Source organism: Podarcis raffonei, chromosome 2 (genome assembly GCF_027172205.1).
Source record: "Podarcis raffonei isolate rPodRaf1 chromosome 2, rPodRaf1.pri, whole genome shotgun sequence".
Taxonomy (NCBI): domain Eukaryota; kingdom Metazoa; phylum Chordata; class Lepidosauria; order Squamata; family Lacertidae; genus Podarcis; species Podarcis raffonei.
Genome location: NC_070603.1, coordinates 43,885,278 through 43,907,698, shown reverse-complemented (window position 1 = coordinate 43,907,698; position 22,421 = coordinate 43,885,278). Strand labels below are relative to the sequence as shown.

General features: G+C 44.7%; 1 protein-coding gene across 1 annotated transcript in view; it reads left to right on the top strand.

Annotated features, from left to right (window-relative positions):
- ADGRE5 (adhesion G protein-coupled receptor E5) overlaps window positions 1-22,421 on the top strand; it is a 46,612-nt gene that overhangs the window by 18,420 nt on the left and 5,771 nt on the right. The window contains exons 2-12 of the mRNA XM_053376322.1: window positions 5,015-5,071; window positions 7,399-7,467; window positions 8,354-8,473; window positions 9,314-9,448; window positions 11,107-11,250; window positions 14,321-14,367; window positions 15,845-15,937; window positions 17,761-17,929; window positions 18,387-18,500; window positions 20,616-20,845; window positions 21,178-21,351. Coding sequence (XP_053232297.1) covers window positions 5,015-5,071; window positions 7,399-7,467; window positions 8,354-8,473; window positions 9,314-9,448; window positions 11,107-11,250; window positions 14,321-14,367; window positions 15,845-15,937; window positions 17,761-17,929; window positions 18,387-18,500; window positions 20,616-20,845; window positions 21,178-21,351 — 1,352 coding nt within the window. The remainder of the gene's footprint in view (window positions 1-5,014; window positions 5,072-7,398; window positions 7,468-8,353; window positions 8,474-9,313; window positions 9,449-11,106; window positions 11,251-14,320; window positions 14,368-15,844; window positions 15,938-17,760; window positions 17,930-18,386; window positions 18,501-20,615; window positions 20,846-21,177; window positions 21,352-22,421) is intronic.

Here is a 22,421-nt window from a genome sequence, read left to right as displayed (position 1 = left end):
CATTGTTTGCTGCTCTTTTGGCTTTTTGTTCCGTGTGCAAGTTTGTTTACAGCTGTTGAAAGAATGTGAGTGCATGACCCATCAGCATCTCATTATTACTGTTAAGCCTGTCTGTCCTGCGGATAGCAGTTTCCTAGGGCCAATGCACTCAACTGTGATGGAGAGGCAAATTCAAAACCTCCCACTCCGGTCATGCAATTCATTGCCAGCCATTGTCACCTGTCAGCATGGTCTGATAAAATGCTATTTCTTATGTGTCGATGGGGATGCTCAACATGGAGGGCTTTAGAGGGACCAAAGCACCTTATTACATGTGGCACTTTTCACAATAAATGTTTTTCATGAGGTTGTTTCCACCATCACTCAGCATATTGCAAAAAGCTGCAATATGGACCAAACATTTGTGCATAAAGGGGGACAGACACATCTTTCCCTCTAGATCTTTCCTCCTTCTTTCTTGATTATATAAGAGCTGAGGGGTGCTCCTAACTTTTCCTTAACAAGGCAAGAAGTAGCTAGGAGGGGGTGGTTTTGATAGGAAAACCAGCCTGCAGGGAAAGTGGTGAGTACAGTCGTACCTTGGAAGTCGAACGGAATCCGTTCTGGAAGTCCATTCAACTTCCAAAATGTTTGGAAACCAAATTGCAGCTTCAGAAGCCGCAGAAGCCCCGTCAGATGTTCGGGTTCCAAAAGAACATTCACAAACTGGAACAGTCACTTCCGGGTTTGTGGCATTGGGGAGCCAAAACAGCCGAGTTCCAGGGCGTTTGGGATCCGAGGTACAACTGTATCCTAATGCACATGCACTTATGATCAAGGTTGCAGCTTCTTCCAACTGCTTGATTATTGTAAACAGACAAACAGAAATAAAAACCATCCTTTTGGGGACAGGTATGTTGCTGAGCATCAACAATGCTTTGACCTTAATGAAATTGATCCTGCTCTGTATAGTAGATCTTGCAGTATGAAGATTGTGGAACCTGTGTGTGATTATTAATCACATCTAGAAACTGAGAGGATTTCCGTCAATTGACCTTGAAGACAGCCAAGGACAATCCTTCTGGGCAGGCAAGGAACATGAATCTTGTGATACCTATTTGTTAGCTCAGGTCTGACTCAAAGCACTGGCCTTCTCCCCTCCCATTATTGAGCATAGTAAGCCGGATCCTTGGCAGGATAAGCACAATTGCCAGTGTTAGCCAGCAAACCTCAGAGGTCACTCCCGATGGCAGAGTTGAAGAGGATTATTTGAGACAGAAAAGGGTCCCTCTCTACCTCCATTTTTTCTGTTGCTTATGGAAAAATAACTGTAAAATGAAAAAATGAAGCTAAACCTCTCCGCATAGAGACGTTTACAAAAGAATTCTTTCTACAACACATAATGGGAGGTGTTTTTAATTTTATTTCTTCTCTCCAGCAAGTAATAAGAGGGAGAAAGATATGGCTGTTTTGCAGTCTGCATACAACTGTGTGATAGCAATCAAGGCAAGTGAACTGGAGATTTCTGTTCAGTCAAAAGATATACCCTGACCAATAATTTTTGACATGTTATCTGAAACCTAGGAGAGATAAGTTTGTAAAGGAAACAAGAGGGGCAAGAGATTAGAGGAGGAAACAAGAGGGGCAAGGGGGGGGCAAAAGTTAGAACAGGAACAGAGGAAGATATGAACTAGAAGAAAGAGCAAGATAAAAAGAAGATAAGGCTATTCTATTGGTCTCATTTCAAAATACGTTACAGAAACCTGATGATAGAATGAAGGAATGTGCAAGTAATGTGATGGATAAGACATTTGAGACATAATGTGGGCATGATGGAGTGAAAGATAAGCATGTGCTTAATCTCTTCAGTTGAAGTTGCTTGGACTTACAGCATGTTGTAATTACTGTACAAGAAGTAGAAAAATAATGAATATAAATCAGAATTGATAAAAATGAGAGCAGGTGAGATCTATAATGAAGGCTGAAAAAAATAAGATCAGAATCAGATGAGTGCCTGAAAGATTTGACTGACTCTCCAGTAACATTTATTTCATTTTTAATTTGGAAGACCCAAATGTGAGATGCATAAAATACATGCTTGGAATAAATTCTGCTACTCCGAAGGAAGGGCCACTGAGTTCAGTGGGACATACTAAGCAAATGTAGGCTTGCGGCCTAAATATACTGTATTTTTCTGTCTTTAAGATACCCCCATGTATAAGACACCCCCTATTTGGGGGGACTCTGATTTAAGAAAATGGGGGAAGATCTATCTGTGTACAAGACTCCCCCAAATTTTGGACATTATTTTTTAGGGGGGGAAATCTAGTCTTATACATGGAAAAATACATACTTAGCGACAATATAGTAAAATTATAAAGTACTAAAGCTAGTTTTCCTCTAGTACTTCAGGCAAGAAGTAATATCAGTTAATCTACCCAGATGATTCCTGGTTTTAATCCCACCATTTTAATTCTGTCTGAAGAATTTAACTTCCTAGTAAATTAGCTGAAAGAAATGACCGCACGCTATCATTGGGGAATAGGGACACAGGAAGCTGCCTTGTCCCATGGCAAACCATTAGTCCACCTACCACAGGCTGTCCAGAGCTTCAAAAAAGTGCCCATTTAGAATCAGTTTTCAGCAGTCTTCTTCAGCTGCTGAATACAATTGTTAGAGGAAGAAAGAAAAGAAGCAAATGTGAACCTGGGATGGAGATCCTGTGGACCTCCAAATGTTGATGGACTACAATTCCCCTCACCCCCAACCATTGACCACGCCTGATGAGAGTTGGAGTCCAACAACATCTAGAACGCTACGGCTTCCTCACCCTGTTGTAAAAGAAGATGATCATGGTCTCTTAGCTGTAAGTACAAGCTTGATTTTCTGTTTCAGCCATGCATCGGAAAGAGCTCAGAGAAAAGATGGCAGGCATCAAACGCTCTGGGTGGTATTCAGCTAAGTATTGTTCAGAGTAGACCTATTGGAATGAATGGACCTAGCCATGTGCATTAATTTCAGTGGATCTGCTCTGGAAAAAAACACCCGTAGTTGACTTCCACCTTCTGTTAATAATAGAGCTGCGTATTGGGTTGCAGAAGATGGGAAGGGTCTGTGCCTGCCAGTATTGTATGCTGTTGAGTCTTTCCAGGACCAAGCATCAGATGCCTGTCTTTCATCATCAACTAAGCTTCTAATATTGCTGAAGGATTTTGCCACTCTCTTTTGCAGCCCCAGGCTTGGCTAAGCAAGCTTCTGTAATTGTATATGCTTAAGTTATTTATTGACACATTTTCGGGACTTGTGTTTGAACCGGGGCTGAGTGCCAGAACTTGTGAAGTAACAATAGAGAAGAAAGTAGCTAGGAGCCCTTGCAGGCAGCACTTCACATACCGCTGTGTAACCACAGCCTGCTCTGGTCTACCCTGCGTGTGACTTCTAGGTGACAAAGTGTAACTTACAGGCGGGTTGAAGGCTAGAAACCACTTCTTGGAAATTAACCACTTGCTTGTGTTGGTTATTACCCTGCACAAACAATTGGCCCTCAATTTGCACATTGGTTCTAAGCAGAAGGAAAAAAAGTTGTTGGATACGCATGAAACGAGAATCTGTTGTGCTTGCAGATGCTGTGTTGATTGAATTGCAATACAATGAATAAAAATACAACACATGCGAGGCAATAAAACAACATCTTAGCACAATGTTTGTAAATGTTAGGAAGTTTTTAAAAGGCGAAACAAGAAATGCAGCAGACATCTACCAAAATAAAATAAAATCACAACCATCTGTTTCTCTTTATTAATATAAATGAATATGCCTCATGCCCTTAAAATTCCATGCTTCTTTAACTATCTGTAGGGGAGAAACTGCCTCCTTGCCATAGAGGAAAGGACTAATTGGGTTGGTTTGTTTGTTTGTTTGTTTGTTTGTTTGTTTGTTTGTTTGTTTACATGGGGGACATGTTGCACTCCAACATCCATTAGCTCCAGCCAGCACAGCCAATGGACAGGAATGAAGGGAGCTGTAGTTCAGTAACATCTGGAGAGGCAGTATAGAATTTTTTTAATATAAATTTATGACTCGACAGTCAGTGAAATGGTCACAACACGATTTAATTAAATAAAAAATACTGGGGCCTCTTGCCACTGAACTCCTTTCCTTGAATCTATTGTCGATTCAGCCTTTTATTCTGGAGGGCCTTTGACTGGAGGGCTGTTCTGTCTCAGCTGCCAAGATGGGAGTCGCTGTAATCTGTTAGCAGTTGTGTAAGCCATCATTTGAATCTGGCTCTCCTCATGGAGCTACCCTCCTTTGAGAAACCACTGCTTCCAAGAGAGCTGTGCAGTAAGGGGAAAGAAGGGCTGGAATAACCAGGACTGGAAATTATCTTACTATTCATTCAGAGTCAGCCACAGAACCAGATCCAAGGATTGCATCCTGATGTAATAATATGAAGAGCTGAATTCCTAAAGAGGTCACCTGGTGAAATACAAATGTGTGCTTTCCCTTATGTTATCCCCCTATATCTGAGTGATGGACAGTCCTGGCTGATATTACAGATCCTGGCTTCCTTCCTTCCTTCCATAAATGTCCTGGATTTAGACAGGGTTTTAACTGCTGTACAGGCCTTCAGAGGCACCCTGCCTCCAACTGTGAAGGTAGAACATAGCCATAGCCATTGTGGCTAGTAGCCACTGATCGCCTTGCCCTCCATTAAATACCCATGGAGGTGTTTGTGAGATCCACAAAGCTTTTACTTCCTGGTGGGACCGAATGACCTGTCCCATGAGTTCTGAGAAGGCTGAGACTTGCAGGTGAGTAGAGCCAGTGTGGTGTAAGAGGGTTAGACTAGGACTGGGGAGATACAGGTTCCAATTCTCTCTTAGTCATGGACCTGCCTCACCTATCTCCTAAAGTAGTTATGTGGATAAAGAAAGGTGGGAAAGAGAACCATGTGTGTTGCCTTGAGCTCTCCAGAGCAATAGCAAGGTATATATTAATGGTACGTCTGACACTGGGGCTCTCTGTCTTTCAGGGCTCTTCATAATCCTGATTCAGTCTAGATGTGCTGCCCAGCAAGAAGCACCAGAAGGTGAGTTCTCTCTGGATTAAAAAGCCTTCAGAGAAGCAATAGAGGGCCAGTTTAAAACCACCGCTTGACCGTGTTGTTTGTTTGCGGAGGAGTGCAGCGTGTGCTGAGGACACCAAAAGAAAGAGTTGCTGTATGGCTGGGTGCAGCAAGCCATCCACAAAGCGGTGATAGCCAAGACAAGGAGAACATCCTATGGGTCAGCTCATGGGGTTATGCATAGCACTGTGGCTGCATTTTGAAGAAATGTCTTTCCATCCATCCATCCATCCATCCTGTGGGTCAGTGGTTTCCATGTCCCGGAGATAAGCAAGTTATTCGTTCTGGATGGAATCACTTCCCCTTGAAGGAGCAAGTGCACATCTTGGGGGCACCTCTGGATACATCTCTTGTCACTAGAGGCCCATGTGTCCTCTGTGGCTAGGAGTACTTTTTACCAGCACCACCTGGTTTACCAAGCCACGGCTGTTCCTGGACAGGGATAGCCTGGCCATTGCAGTGCATGCACTGATAACCTTTAGGCTGGATTACTACAGTGCACTCTGTGTGGGGCAGCCCTTGGGCCTGGTTTGAAAGTTATTGCTGATGCAGAATGAGATGGCCAGACTGGGGGCACATGACTGACACATGCCCTGGCTGCACATTTACTATGGAGCCAGGTTCAAGGTTCTTGTATTTGCAAAGCCCTGAACAACTTAGGTCCAGGGTACTTTACAGACTGCCTAAACCCTATAGCCCAGCTTGATCATGGAGATAATCTGCAGGAGCATTGTTGACAAGGCTCATCTGACAGCAACAAGAAACTGAACCTTTAATGTCATCTGCCCAATCATGTGGAATGCTCTGCAAGCACCTTCTGGTTTTTAAAATTATTATTATTATTGAATTATTAACCAAAAGAAGTGCAATCATAACAAAGAATAAAAAATGTAAACCTTAAAGCATCACAACCTGGAAGGCCAAAACTACGAAGGTACAACCCACCTCCAAAGGGAAATACAAAGGCACCTTCTGTTTTAATCTTTAATTGTCTGCTGGAAAAGTTTTTGCTATCAAGTTTTTGCAGGCAATTAAAAAATATATCCATGATAGTTAGTTGATCTCCAATTTTAAATGTTTTTTATTTATATTTCTAAGTTGGTTGTAAACCAGCTTGATAGTTTTAAAAATATAAATAGCAGTATACAAATATTTTATGACTATATAAATGTAAGGCAGCTTTCCGTGTTCCTATATCCTTTATATTATAGATAAACTTCCTTACAAGTGAAATAGCAAATGCTTAGGTACTAGTATAATATATTTAAATATTCAATATTGTTGCACAAATTTGCTTAATGCAGTGTTGGCCAATGATTTCTCACCTAGGACTACTTTAGAAATCTTTGCTAATGTGCAAACATGAAGGCTAGAAATTTGCCTTTTAAAAACATGTTTGTATTTTACTAACTTTTACTTAGAGTAGACCCATTGAAATTAATTGACCTAAGTTAGTCATGGCTATTCATTTCAGTGGGTTTGCTCTGAATAATGGTTGGTTGAATGTAACTCATAAATGTATTAGGGGCTCTCATGCCTAAATGACTTTAGATCTGTCTCAACTCAGAATGAGAATTCCCTGGCCTTCCAAGCAGCCTTTTTTGCCTCAGGTTTTCCTGAAGCTACAGGCTCATCCTTCAGATATGTTAGGGATTACCGTATTTTTCTGTCTATAGGACACCCCCATGTATAAGGACCCCCCCCCCGCACCATTTTTGGGGACTCAATTTTAAGAAATGAGGGGAGATGGCCCAGAGTTGTTGAGCTCCCCCACCCCCCACGCAGCTGTGGGCAGGAAACACTCCCTGGATCGTTTCCCACTCACTGTGGCATCAGAGGAAGCCGCACTCCCGCCAGCAGTGTGCCACTTCTCCCCCCTCCCCATGCCACTATCCGTGTATTGGACGACCCCAGTTTTTTTACATGATTGTTGAGTCAAAAAACCTAATCTAATACACGGAAAAATACAGTATTGTTTCCTGGAAACAAAGATACTTAAGAATAACTAAATTGCAAACTCTGGCACACATGAAAGCTTGGATTCTCAAAAAAATGAAAGAAATAAGAGTTCTGGAGTTGCTGCTCCTACCATAATGTGTTCCGATTGCAGAATATTTAATTCCCCACTCTGCATGGATGGACTAGTTGTTTTGGAAGTATGTAGTAAGTAGGGAAAGGGGGGGTCCGATTTGGGGGAGGTGGGCTTAAGGAAAGAAGTGAGAAGAATGGGAACTGACTGTATGGCATAGGCAGAGACTCACCAGTTGCTGTTCTCCTCTGTGTCCTAACAGACTACCTACAGAAGGAAAAGGTTGGTGGCACCTATAAACCAGAATATAGCTCCAATGAAGATGAGGACGGTAAGTGTTGTGGTAATTAGACTTGCTTCCCAGATCACAGTAGTGATTTTAAAGTAAAATACATTTTTTTAAAAAACCCCAACCCCAACAACTTTGCTTTTTCTTTTCTGGCAGTTGCCCACAATGAAGAAACAAAAGCAATTACAGCAACCAGTTGGCCACCTTAAATGATCTGGTCTTAAATATTTATAGAATGTATATGTCATATATTTAATCTTGCCACGCTCAGAACACCTTCTTGGAGCAGCATCCAAAGCCAACAAGCTCCCCTACAGGGGTCTGCAGCTTTTGGTTTGAATAGCAGAGCTAGCCCCAAATTATAGGACCCTGTTTTAACAGGAAATGTTGAATATGAAGTCCCAGGCACACATACCAGAAACCTCCTGCCTCATTGTTAAGAGAAACATTGCCACCCCTTCGTCCTACTAAGGGCGCTCACTTCCAAGCTCTCAGTATGACTTGATTATTTGTGTGAGGATGTGAGAGGCTACAAAGGAGACACCTCTGCAATGGATGCTTTAGTTTAGTTTCCTGCATTGCAGAGAGTTGGATTAGCTGGCCCTCCGGTTCCCTTCCAACTCTACAATTCTAGGATAAAATATTGTGTTCAGCACTCTTGGGTTGGAGCAATCCCGTGACCCAGCTATGACCCGGGTCAGAAAACCTTTGACCCTCCAGATGCTGTTGGATCCCAACTCCCATCATCCCGAGTCAGCGTGGCCAACAGTCAGGAATGATGGGAGGTGTAATCCAACAACATCCAGGGGGAGGGGCAACACAGGATCCATACCCTTCAAAGGAGTTCCCAGGCTTCAGCCATTTGATGCATGCAGGAGACGGTTAACAGCCAGATTGCAAAGTGTATCCTTGTTTGTTGCATTCGTAGATGTGGATCTATGCCTTGAGAAGAAATTAAATTGTGGATTCCATGCCAACTGCAAGAACAACTCCTGTATATGTGTAGATGGATTCGAGAAGGTCCCCGAGAAAGGAAATGACTGCAAGGGTAAGGGCTTTCTTGCTTGAGATGCAGCATGTTCGCTCCAGGCACGACACGGGCTTGACGTATAGAGCTGAGAGCTACAGCAAGGGCACAAGTCTGGCTGTACATGGGGCTGTGCACAAGTTTTACAACCAGCACCAAACCTAAGTGTACCATCTGGGAATAAAAGAAGGAGGGCTTCTTTCAAGCAAACGCAACACTCCTCTCCTGGGAGTGGGGAGCCTGCACCCCTTAGCCTAAATGGGGAGCCGGTAACTGCTGAAATTTGCTTGTTGGGGGAGATGTCATAATTTAGTCTTCTTAATTTACTTCTGGGAACGGCACAAAAAGCAGCAATTGCTGCTGCAAAGTGAGGCAAGGAAGACGGCCACATTGTTTCGCAGCATCCGCATCACAACATCCTCTAGCTGTGCCTCCAGTTCATTACCTTCTCGCTTGCAGCTTCTGTGGCTGAAACTAACCTAAAAACTTGACTTGTTACTCTCTCACCCTCTAAGCTGGAGGTTCCTTGAGTTGTTCCAGATGGCAGTTGCCGTTGAAATCTGGTGTACTCAGCAGACATCTATTAACACTAGCCATTTTTTTTACTTGAATGGGAAGCCCTCTTGTCCCTGCTAACAGCCTGGCATGCCAGCTACAATGCTCTTGCAACCCAACACTTGAGAATTGCTGCTCTAAGTGAATGCTAACAGCATGCTTCTTTGAATGGCTTAATCAAGGCGGATTTTCTAGAATGGCTTGCCTTTCTGCAGCCATAAGCAGTTTCCTGCTTATCATGATGTGATGGCTCAGGTTGGGGGCCAATTTGCCGTGTTTCACCTAGAAGCAGATTTCTCATTGCAGACATTGATGAGTGCCAGAAAAACACTTCCATCTGTGGACCTTATGGAAGTTGCATCAACACCAAAGGGGATTACGTTTGTAAATGCAAGCCGGGATTTGTGAAGAGCATACAAGATGACAAAAAGCTATGTAGAGGTACAGCTCAGAGAAAATGCAACATTTCTTTCTTACCCGGCCAAAGGAATGCATGGGCAATGGCACTTCTTCATTTACCACAGAGTTGCAATTAGCTAGTGATGCTAAATATGTTGGGGCCAGAGGATGATCTGAGCACATCTGATGCTAACAGACCTCAGTACTTGGAATAGAGATTGCTTGGAGGGCTTTCTAAGCCATTCTGAGCTCCCTGGATGAAGTTTGGTGTACAATTCACTGATAAAACATGTGAAGTTGAGCTTCTGTAATGGGCATGTTTGGATATGGAGGATCAATGAGGCCATATTTCATATGACTGTTTGTAACATACCTGCGCACAAAACTACCATATGTAAGATTTCTGTGTTCTTATATCGGTTATGTGATGCCAGAACAATCATCTGCCTTCACTGTCATATGCACTGTTACACATTTTACAGGGATTAAAGCTTTTGTGCATGTAAACTGTGGATTTCTGCATGGCATAATTCACATGCAGTTGCCTCTTGTCAAGTCAACACAGTTTGTAGAGTCTTCCTGGGGCCATATTTCCCAGGTGGATTGCCATGTCCTCCCTTTCTGTGAGCCTTTTTGAAGGAAACCTGGCAATAGATGGCTTTAATCTAGGACATTTTTTTGTCCTTCCTATCTTCTCCAGTATCCTCATTCCCGTCCGTTCAAGAGGTGCTGTAGGGATGAGAAACTTGCTTCTCTTGCCAACTGGGCCAAAACTCAAAGGAGAAGCTGCCATCAGGGTTGACTCCAGTGTACTCAAGAGACTTCCATTGTGTATGTGGAAGTTTGTGCACACAGGGACTATCCAATCCTATCAACAGGAGAGGATTTGGCATATTCAAATGGGAAGTCCTTGTGTGAAGCATCTTCCAGGCTCAAATAATAATGCGGACCCTTCCTTTGTCAGTATCATTCTCACCCACGTGACACTGGAAGACCGTCCCACAATAGTTTTGCAGTTCAGCATCAAGAGGCCCTTCTGATGGAGAACTAGCGCCCAAAGGAACGGTTCAAGGCATATACTTTAGCCTGGGTGCAATTCATGTGGCTGCACTACACTGCAGATTTTTTGGCACCCAAGTTGAAAACCTATCTTTTCCAGAAAGCCTTTGTAGATGCCTATTTAACTGCACCAAGTCTTAACTCCATCTGTCAATGTTATTTTATTGTGTATTTGTTCTGGATCTGCTGTTGCTGTATTTTTATTTTAAGTCTGTGATTGTACCCTGATCTGACAGCGTGCTCTGATGAAGGTCAGGTGAGAAATCTAAATAAATACACTGTTTTACAGAATCATCATAAAAATGTTATACGGGGTGATAGTCAACTAAGTTTAACTCAGAGTAGACCTATTGAAATTAATGGGCCTGACTTAGTTGTGTTCGTTAATTTCAGTGGATCTGCTCTGAATAAAACTTAGTTGAATTTCAGCCACGGAATAATGCAGAATGCATTGCAGCAGAACTGAATTCACACAGTTGCGATTCTATCTAGTTACCTTGTCCCCAAAGACACCCCCGGTTGGCTCAACAGATTGCTGAATGCTAGGAGACAACTTGGTCGTTTCTTACTTCCTCCTCCTGTTTCCCTTTTCAGATTTCTTATTCTCATGTTGTTGTTGTTTCTCCCCCACTCCTTTTCAGATATGGATGAATGTAAACAAAATATTTGTCATGAAAGTGCCAAATGTGAAAACCTCGAGGGGAGCTTTCTGTGTACGTGCCCATCAGGGTACTTCCAGTATATGGATGTTGGACCTTTGGGTAAAAACATCACAAAATGCAAAGGTAAATTCTGGTGGAAGAGGCTAGGAAATGGGGGAGAGGGCAGGGGGCCGTGTTCTAAGGGGAGGGGGGAGGCTGACATTGTCAAAGGCCACAATGTGTAATAACATAGACCTAGAGTCTAGATAATGCAGGGTGGGGAGATGCATACATTTGCCTTCTGTTCTTGCTTTAATGTAGCACTATTCCCAGTTTAAATCCGCATGGGAAGAAATGCAGAAAAGGTCCATTGATTACTTCAATACACTGAAAACACTTACCTTGCCTTCCTTGCCTCAGTCACTGGCTCCCTGCATGCAAAGACAATTTGATTCCAGATGTGTTAACAGTGATCATTTTCTGCTCAGACAACATCTAACTAGGCTACCCAGGTGCATTATTTCCTTACAACTTCCATCAACGGCTCATCTCCACAGGGGTGTCTAGTTTCCACTCCCCTGGAACTCTGCTTTGACAGATTCCCCTTCCAGCCTGAGTGATTGACTGACAACAATTAACCACCCTCTGCTCTCCACTTCTTCAGGCTCCTTCAGACCAGGCAGGGATGAGGAGCTTTGTTTCAGCAGCACTCCCGGGGCTTGTGGCTCCAGAATGGCCAATCCTTGCTGTGTAGGGCCTGTATGGCCAGGACAGCCAGGTGTATCCCAGGGGAAAGAGGCCTTTTGCCAGCACTCTTCCCACATCCCCAGGTGTGTGCAGCAGCACTAAGCCGGGAACTCAGCAAACCACAATGGGAGGCCACATGCCGCCCTTGAAGAGGGGAGCCTGGTGGGAAGGATGCAGAGCGGGAGGGGTAGAATGGGGAGCCAATCTAGATGGGGAGGAGCAGAAGGGGAGGGTAGGCCTCTGCAAGTGGTTAGGCCAGACATCTGATAAGGGCTGTCTGTCCTGTTCCCTGGCAGCCCAGTGTGTGAGGAGGAGGCCAGAAAGAAGAAGAGAAGGAAGGGGGTAGCAGAAACAGAGAGAAAGGGGTATGCTGGCATGTGGGCCCCAGCTAAAAGAAGGATCCCCATCTTTACCTTCGTGTGCTGTCCCAGTTCCCAGCCCGTCCTTAAAAAGTTGGGGCTAACTCCTCCACCGCTGTGGCCAGCATTTGAAAGCATGGAAACAAGGTTCCATGGCTGTGAGTTCTTGTAGTCTGAATTTGTCCACATGTGCTGGAACCTGTAGGTCATTTCTAAACAACGGACAGCATTCGCCAGTGGATTTATTTTATCCTTTTCTTGCTCAAGGGTGGAGGATTCAGGAGAGACCAAGGGAAGTACTTCTTCACACGGCATCGTGGCTTTTGCTTCCACAAGAGGCAGTCGTGGGTGGCTTTAAAAGAGCAATAATAATAATAATAATAATAATAATAATAATAATAATAATAATACATTTTTATTTATACCCCGCCCTTCCCGGTTCAAAAACTGGGCTCAGGGCTGCTGACAACAAATTTAAAACACTTAATTGTAAAAGCAGCATAAAATACAGTATAAAAACATGAATAACAATAAAATTCAAAGTTCAGAAATCAATTTAGGGGAAATCCATCTAATAAGCATTAGATAATCACCAGGGCTAGCTGGCTGAATTAGTCCTACTTGGGCCAGCGAGGAGGCCAGGGGAGAATTAGCTATGGGGTCTCAGAGCGGGTAATCTTCATAAAAGGGGAGGGGGAGGGAAGAGAAGGGAAATAAAAGATCAGGCTGAATTCAAATTAAAGGCCAGGTGGAATAGCTCTGTCTTACAGGCCCCACGGAAGGAGGTTAAATCCTGAAGGGCCCTAGTCTCATGGGCCAGAGCATTTCACCAGGTCGGAGCCATCACTGAAAAGGCCCTGGCCCTGGTGGAGGATAGTCTGACTTCCTTAGCGCCCGGGACCTCTAAACTATGGTTATTCATGGACCTTAAGGTCCTCTGCGTGGCATTAGACAAATTCATGGAGGGGAGAGGGCTATGGGAGGCTCCTAGTTATGGTGGCTACGTTCTCCCTCCACTGTTGGAGGCAGTATGTCTCTGAATGCCAGTGGCTGGGAATTGCAGGTAGGCAGAGCGCTGCTCAGCTGCTGCTTTGGGGCTTCCCATAGGCATCGTGTGAGAACAGGGTGTTGGACTAGATGGGCCATTGAGCAGGCTCTCTGTAGGTTCTTAATGTTCTCCCAATATGTTGTTTTACTCTTTACTGAGAAACAAAACCAAGCTGGCTAGGGAAAGACCCAGAGCTGGGGAGGGGAGGGGAACAGAGGTGGGTGGGAAGGAGAGTCTTTCATTTTGAAAAACAGAAGTTGCTTTCAATCACAGTGAATTATTTTCCCAATGTGCTATAGTCACAGTGACTTGGGGGATAGCACCTCCTCCATGTCCCCATTTTTGCCCACAAAAAGGAGGGGAGAAAATTTCTCTTTTCCCACCCCACCCCCAAAAGTAAAGTCTGCCATTGCAGAAGAACCACCACATATATATTTCCGAGATTTGACAGGCTTCATCCCCACAGAAGGAGCAACTAAGCCTGCAATTTGCATCCAATTCTGGCAGAAAATAACAAAGTTAGGGACTTTTATTCTTTAATAAAAAAGCAACCTTTAAATGTTCCCTAAACAAAAAACCTTTGGATGGATCTACCTGAAATTTGGCAGGCTTACCCCACTGTGTAGGCGTTCATTTTCCTGCAAATTTCATCCATTTATGTGAAAAGGGAAAGAAATTATAGTTATTTTTATATTCCCCACTATAGTCAATGGGGACAAAGCAGAGCTTTGGATTTAACAGATCAGTTTCGGACCTAAAAATTGAATTAAATTGGAATGACACAGAGCAGATTTGAAGTAGACCAATCTGCTTCCAAGCACTACAGAAACAAGCTGAATCTTGTGGTCGCTGCATGGTCCGAATACATATCCGTTGTTTGGTGCAGACATATTTAGCTACTGCTACTCAAACAGGAGCTGCTGGAGCCATTATGGGTTACTCAGTAGAAGGAACAATGTATTGTGCCCCTGGCTCTCAAAAACAGCAAGCAGAATGTGAAAGGTTTTTTGGAAAGGGATGGAGAGCAATACGTTCTGATAATTTGTCCTTCTTTCCCCAGAATTCAGCTGCCCGGAGCCTTCAAGTGATAACTGTTCAGATGAACAGGTGAGTCCCTAACATTGGACCTTGGAAATCAAGACCAAATTAATTACATGCATAGGCTTTCTACTGACTTGGGTAATTGGCTGCTGTGTCGAGAACTGCATATATCTGGTTATTTGAAAAAAGAACCAAATCCATCAAAATTCTCTAAGGAAAGCTGCATTACATTGCATGTATAAATGATACAAATTGTGAAGATTTGGATATACCGTAGTGTTTAATTGGTATACTTTACATTAGCTATGGGAAGAGGCAAAAAGTTGTTCATGGCACCCTGTAACTGATGGTGGAAATTCCCTTGAGGTACTTCCGACATACACTTAATCATGTTTGCACTGCCATCTTAAGGACTAGAAACTTTACCAAAAAAACCCCAAACATAGCTGAGATTCTCAGGAAGCTACATTTCTATATACAGTCCTGTCCTGTTTGTCCATTGAGACAGGGCAGAAGGGGATATTCATGACTTTTAAAATAAGAGCTTGTGGAATTTGAACCCCAGGAATTTCCTACAAAGATAATTAGGTAAAGGTAAAGGGACCCCTGACCATTAGGCCCAGTCGTGACCGACTCTGGGGTTGTGGTGCTCATCTCGCTTTATTGGCCGAGGGAGCTCATGTGGCCAGCATGAATAAGCCGCTTCTGGCGAACCAGAGCAGCGCACGGGAATGCCGTTCATCTTCCCACCGGAGCGGTACCTATTTATCTACTTGCACTTTGATGTGCTTTCGAACTGCTAGGTTGGCAGGAGCAGGGACTGTGCAACGGGAGCTCACCCCGTTGCGGGGATTCGAACCGCCAACCTCCTGATCGGCAAGTCCTAGGCTCTGTGGTTTAACCCACAGCGCCAACCTTCATGTTAATGCCCGTGAAACTACCAATCCATCCAAAGGCTTTATGTTTCAGCTGAGCGGTAACAATTAATCCATGAGTTATGTAGCCACAGAATTAAAACGTCTGCGATTTGCTTCCCTGAAAGCATCCTCATAAAGCCCCAGCTTACTGAAAGTGGGAACGTTTAACTACATTGGAGGGAAATTTGAGCATTGCTGTTAAATGTCAGAACAAAATACTGGCTGTCACTTTGTGCCCACTTGTCCTAAATAGGTGTTGTGCACATGTAGCTGTGTGATGGATTACAGCCATTTGTCTTAGTTTGAATCTCTGCATTTCCTAGGGCCTCTTTCCTCTTGCATTTGTGACGCAGCCGCTCAGTCCACAGCATTTGCAGCTTCCCCCCCATTGCAAAGAGCTGTTGTGGGGGCTGTCTGTTCAGTCTGGGACTGAGGCCGGGTCAAAGGACTTAAAGTACGTCTCATGCCATGATCCTGATCTGGATCAGAGTCTCCTGGCGCCAGCTGTTTGTTATTTTAAAAATCAAGTGTACCAGCACTAAAGAGATGTGAATGCTGCTTCCTTGCTTGGCCCGTAGCCTTAAACAGGCGCAGCAATTTAAAGTTTTGTGGGGATTGTTTTCCAGGCACTCCTCTGTGACTTCAGAGCAAAAAGGAAGCATCTCTGCGATTCATTGCTGGAAACGCAAGGGGCAACAGACGCAAAGAAGCAGCTGCAGGTATGTTTCAAGCTGGTTTCCCCTTTGCCTTCTCTAACACTTGCCTTTATTCCAAAGGTCAGAGCTGCAGGGCTTAGCAGAATGTGCTGCTCTAAAAATAAGTGGAAACAGAGGCCAACAATCACTTCCCTGTAAGAAAAATGGTGCTTCATACATTTTCCATGAGGAGAGGATATGTTTTCCCACTGAAGCAGTAATTGCAACAAATGGGGAGTCTCTGCAGGGTGTACCCATATTGCACAAGTCTGCACAGTGCAGGAACACATGCAAATGTTGCACATGAAGCTGCCTTTAAGACCATTTTAGTAAGTGACTCTCTCTAATACACTCACGCACGCGCACACACATACATATGTATATCTATATCTATATCTATATCTATATGCACATTTCCTGCCCCTGTAGAGCAAGCGAATGAGGGAAAGCATATTTCTTTTTTTAAATGACCTGGTTCTACTTTCCATTTCACACTAACAATATTTGCAAGTGAACATCCCAGACCAAAAGGTTGTCTAAACAAAATGGTTGTGGTCTAGTTCTGGGTGCAGGACCTGTGAGCCCTGCAGACGTTGCTTTTGACATCAGCTGCCACATCACAGACCACTGGCCATGTTGACTGGGACTGACGGGCATTGGGGTCCAACAACATCTGGAGGGCCAGAGACACTGGTGCTGGGAATGTTTAGCAATGGGTCAGATAGTGCTGTATTTTGGTATTATTCTATCAGTGATTAAAGATTCTTCTTAAATCGTAAGGGCAAAATTTCATTCAGTTTTCCCCCATGCACATGTGCAGCTGTGCTTTTCTTCTCACACACGCTGGTTGTGACCTTCTCTTCACTGGCTGTTCTGCCTTAATGCCCTCTCCGCTCCAGCAGCAGTTTTTCCATTTATTTTACTTTATTTATTGCTGAACTATACACAGCCTTTTAGGACATGAGTGGTGTACAAAATTTTGGGCCGCCTCCAATGTTAGTCCTACTCAGAGCATACCAATTGAAATGATTGGATATGACTGACTGAGGTCCAGTCATTTCAAAGGATCTTCTCTTGAGTATAATTTAGCTGGAAACAACCTTTCATAAGTTGTCGTCATCATCCAGTTAAAGCCATATTGTTCTGACTTAACCCTAAATAATAGCAGCTAAACACCAGCAGCAATTAACAAAAGCAGCAGCCTTTAAAGAAGTATACTGAAACAAAAACATTTTAAGTTTACATTCCCTACCACCGCACTGTGTACATGTTTATGGAGTCCTCCATCCTCCCCATACTCATGCAAATGTTTGCACAATATTGGCAAGACCAGTTCGCTTTACAGGGCTGAATTAGATCAATCCCAGCTGCGTCAATTTTTGTTTATTTACGAGCATTAAAAAAAAATGGAGAGGAGGTTGGACAAGCTTCAACTAGTAGTCGGTAGACAAAACTTCTATTCGCACATCAAAATTTGGTGCATTTCCATTGGTAGCTAAGAGGTTAACAATAAGCCACCATTGGAACAATTAACTACCAGAAAGCTATTGCTGTTCACAACATGAGCCAAAATAAACATTACTACTTTAGTCAATTGTATTTCTTCTGAAATGCAAAATATCAAGTGAGATAACACTCAGACCATATGCTGGAGGTGTAAATGACTATCAGACTTTGAAAAGCTGGTATTAGTGGATCAAGTTCATTAATTTTGTTGAATTAATTAAACAAAATAATTCAAATTTAATTTTGAATAAATGTGCAAATAATTGTTCCTGTATTGAACTGCCATAATGGTGGCAGCTTTTTCCCTTGAGAGCTGATGACATCCTATCTTCCTTCTCAAGAGTCTGCTGGCACTGCTGGATGACCTTGTGGCTCTGATGCCAAGTGGGAACAAGGAGCAGGGGCACCGTTTCGTCACTGAGATGATGGAAACTGTGGAGGTCCTGCTCAGAGTTCTAGCATTCACTTTACCCAAAAACACTGTGAGCACCAGGAGCAGCAATGGAACAGGTTGGTGTGCAGAGTGTTTGCAGGTGACCTGAGGGTTCCCTCGGTGACAGAGGTTGGGATTTTCCTGTCCCCCCCCCATTGCAGGTGTATCTACCCTATCTCCCAGGCGTAGCCTTCCAGATGTTGTTGGGACTCCAACTCCCATCAGCCCCAGCATGCATGACCCAATGACCAGGAATGATGGCTCTTGGAGTCCCTAAGGCACCTGAAGGGCACCATGTTGGCTCCCTTGGCTGTGCACCCTGTGACCCTTTCAGGGTGGGAAAGGCTGGCACTGGAATCATCAGGAACGTTCTTCCCTCCTTTCCCAGTTCTTCTTTGTGGCATGCAAGATCTTTCCCATGGTGGGAGAGACTACAAGTGGAGTAGCTTTTGAGGAAAGTGATACATGTTCCTGGGGTGTTGTCTTTTCTGCTGGCTGTCAAACTCGGCCTGGGTTTTTTTTCATTCACTCCAGAGTTGACCATGGACATCAGGACAGCTGGGAACCAAAGCCAGAGCCCAGCATGGCTGCTGCAGGATTCTATCCAAATGAAGCTAAACTGGGAAGCAGCAAGCAAAGAAGGTGAAGGTAAGGGAACCCCATGTACACTACAAAGGGGCTGGAGTGCAGATGCAGCTGTGGCCCGCAGCAAGAGGCCTTCAGCTGACAGGAAAAGCTGGGAAGAGGCAATGGAGAAGAGCTAGCTTCCCTGAGGATGCAACTTCAATGGCCAGGCTTTGTATTTTGTGGTGGGGTAGGGCGATAGAGATGGGGAATCCACATTTCAAGGCACAGCTAATTTATGTGTGTTCACCATCTGCAGGTGATGTCCACATGCAAACAAGCCTGTGTATGCCTGTGGAGCTCCATAGCTAGATCAGGACAATGCCATTTCATTTTATTGTTACTATTTTGAATGGTACTGTTTTGTATATTGAATTTCATCTTGTAAACTAACTTGAGGGCTGCCAGGTCATATGTTTAATATCTCCTCCTCATCTACTTGGGGTGATGGAATGCAGCGCTTAGAAATCCCTATGCCAGAGAGTCAACCTGAGGCGACTGTATCTTGTTTTACAAAGAATGCAAAGTTTCCCCAGTGCCAGGGATGGGGAGCCTGTGGCTCTCTCGAGGTTGTTTCTGCCCCCCACCAGCGCTAGTTAACATGATGGGACTTGTAGGCCAACAGCAATTGGAGAACCACAGGTTCTCCACAAAGAGCTCTATTGCTGTCAAGGTGTGGGATGCAGGTGGTGAACGCTTGAGAGCAGCTCCCTCGATAGCAGTCTAAGTATGTGTTGGGAGAAGCAGAAGTGCTTGGGGCATTTCAACTTATGAGACAAAAAAGAAAAAGACAACTGAGTGGAAAGGCCTGTTAAAAAACTTTATTTTAAGAAAAACAGGGTTACCAATAGGATTGGCAGAATATTTAGGGTGGGGAAAAGGGAGCATTCTTCACACAGCATATACATAATTCAGGAACTTCCTACGTAATGGGTCCACCATTGATAGCAAAATGCAGCTTCCGCGTTCAGAAGCTCTGAATGCGTACCACGTCACAAACAAGAGTAGACTCTTAGCGCCCCAGAGGCATGGGCTTCTGAGGAGCCATCTTTTTGCAGCAGTGGCCAGGCAGGTGCTCTGAGGATCCCATAAACAGAGGAAGAAGGAATTAATCCTCTTCTCATGCTCATACACACCATCTACAATTCCAAATGCTGGACTAGATGCACCTTCAGCCTGCATAGGAAACTGTTTTACACTGTTCAGGGCCATTGGTCCTTCCAGCTCAGCACTGTCTGCACCCAAAGTGGGGAATCAGGGCTTCTCTGTCTAGCCTTTGAAACTTTCCTGCACTGGTCCTGTTTTGTACCCTGATTGTTTTTGCCTGGCCGGAATGTGTCTTTGAACTCTTGATAATGCCTCTTCCTTGGCTGGCTGGAGGGGGTGTGTGTATAGAAACTAGCCTACTATACAAAGGTGAAATTTGCATTCACTGCTCCACACACTTTTGCCTCTGGCCTCACCAGCTAGTCACACCAGTGAGTACTTAATTCTCCCTTAGGTTATCTAGGCAGAAATGCAGCCCTCAGGCTGTAAAAGGCTCTCCATCCCTGGTTGACAACTAACTGGCAGTAGCTTTCCAGAGTTTTGTACCTGGAGATGCCAAGGATTGAATCTGAGACCTCTTGCATGCATAATAGGTTCTCTGCAACTGAGTTACAGCAACCCTTCCTTAGCCACAGCTTGATCCAAGGCGGTTCATACATTTTTAAAGGGAAGCAGAGGGAGCTTTCCCTGTGTTGATATTTCTTAGGCCTAGTCCACACATGCAGCACAATAGGGTGAAAGAACAGGCCATACCACAAGATTGTAGGTGGGGATGTCTCCCCACCTCCCATGTTTTCCCCTGTAAAATATTCCCTGTAAAAAAAACATTTTTTAAGCATATGGAGCAAGTGGGAGGCTGCACCCCAACCCAATTCCTGCTGTTCTAGTTGCAGTGTTTTTTCCTCTATCTTCATAGAGAGCAACTCAAAATTCTGATATCCTTCTAGCTGCTAAATAAAACAGTAGAGTCTTTTCTCCCCTTTCAGGATTCTTGTCACCTCATTCTGCTGCGCATAAAGACCGGCCTTTAGTTTTCATCATACCAGCACCTGTTTAGTTCTTCAGTTCCGACTAACACTTTTCTCTTTTCAGCTTTGGGTCTGGCCGGCCTGCTCTCCTACCACAGGCTGGGGCCCATCCTGGCTGATGCTCACGTTGAAGGAAAAGAATGGGAGCGAGTGGGGAAGTCCCCACAATGTGCACAGGTGCCAGGCAAGCCCAACTATGAGGTCCTGTCCACGGTGGCCTCTGCTTTTGTGGGCCACAATGAAACCACAGCCTTGAGGGCCCCTGTCTTTTTCAACTTCAGTCACCGGACAGCAGTGAGTACATAATTCTCCATTGCCCTCCCTAGCACCAGCCATCGCCAATACTCTGTGCGGGCCATTTCCTTGTTCCAACCTCTCCCTTTTACATGAGGAAGCAGACATGCCAGAAAAGAAGGGCCTCTTCTCAGTCCTCTTCTGTCCAGCTCCCATGAGCAGATGTTGACATCTCATTGATCCATATTATCAGCATTAAGTTCAGACTGTTTATGCTCCCTCCCATTCTGTGTACATGTACATATCTGTAGTATCAAGTTACCAAGAATACTACTCCGCTGCTCCTAACCTCCAGGTAACCTCAAGATGCTTCCCTCCCACTTTCTTCTTAGGAATCAAAGCCTGACCAGCAGCTGATTTGTGCCTTCTGGAAGCCTGTCAATGGCAGTGGACACTGGTCTCAGGAAGGCTGCACACGCCTGGACACCAGCACTGACACCAGCACACACTGCCGGTGCGACCACCTCACCAGCTTTGCTGTCCTCATGGCCTTCTATGATGTGGAGGTGAGTCCAAAAGCCCTTTCATTTTCCTGGCCACTGACACATCATCTTCCCATGTACTGCAGTCAGGAGGAGACATTAGAGTGGGTTGTATCCAACACTGCATGAGTGGACTTCACTTTCTCCCCCTGTATGCACTCAAAATATTTCCCAGAGTCCCCCAAACCTCTGGAGCAGCGTTTTGAGGATTACAGTGGGGAGAAGAGGAAGGGGAAGTCCTGTTGCATAAGCAGAAGCCTGTTTCGCTCCTGCAACAGCAGTCTTGGATGCAAGCAGTGATTCAGAGACTTCATATACGCTTGAGAGAGGTGGAGTGACAGAGACATTACAAGAAGTGCCAAAGTGAACATGATTGATTCACTATTTGTGTTCCCAGAGGAAAAAATCTAAAGGGAAAACTTGCACACCTTTTCCTGTGCTGCCTGCGTGCATCCCACACATACCGAGTGACCACAGCCGTATCACAGGGGAGATGTAGATCTTCCATTTTTGTATGTTATACCACAAATGTGTGGGAAGCAGAGAGTTGTCCTTGCTGTTTGAGGGCTGCATCTGAGGTCGCCCTGAAGGAGCTGACTTTGCAGGGATATGAGAGTTTCTTCTCTTGATGTCACACCAGCAGCACAGATAATGAATGTGCATCAGATGGCTTTTTAGCAGACACAGAGTCAGCTGCTTGGATCACACAAGCACCTGCTGGGGTCCGTGGGGTGAAGCGCTGGCTGGAGGCATGGCCTGCTCTCTTTCTTAGTGTTGTGCACATGTTCAAACCTGCACACAAGGCAGAAACCAACAACGAGAAATGGGGGGGGGGGGGACATTGTGAGGGTAGTGGCATTTTTTTAACGGTGGGAAGCAGAGGACACTTGCCTCAGCAAGCAACAGCTTTTGGAGCAATTGCCTCGCTGCTGCCCTTCCATTTCCCAGCCCAGAGATGGGACGCCTCTGGCCCTCCAGATGTTGCTGAACTCCCTCAGGCAGCACGACTAGTCATCAAGGGGGAGATATTTGAGGCACCACAGGCTCCCTACCTGTGCTCTAGGCTACTTACATGGGGCCTAATCCTCCACTGT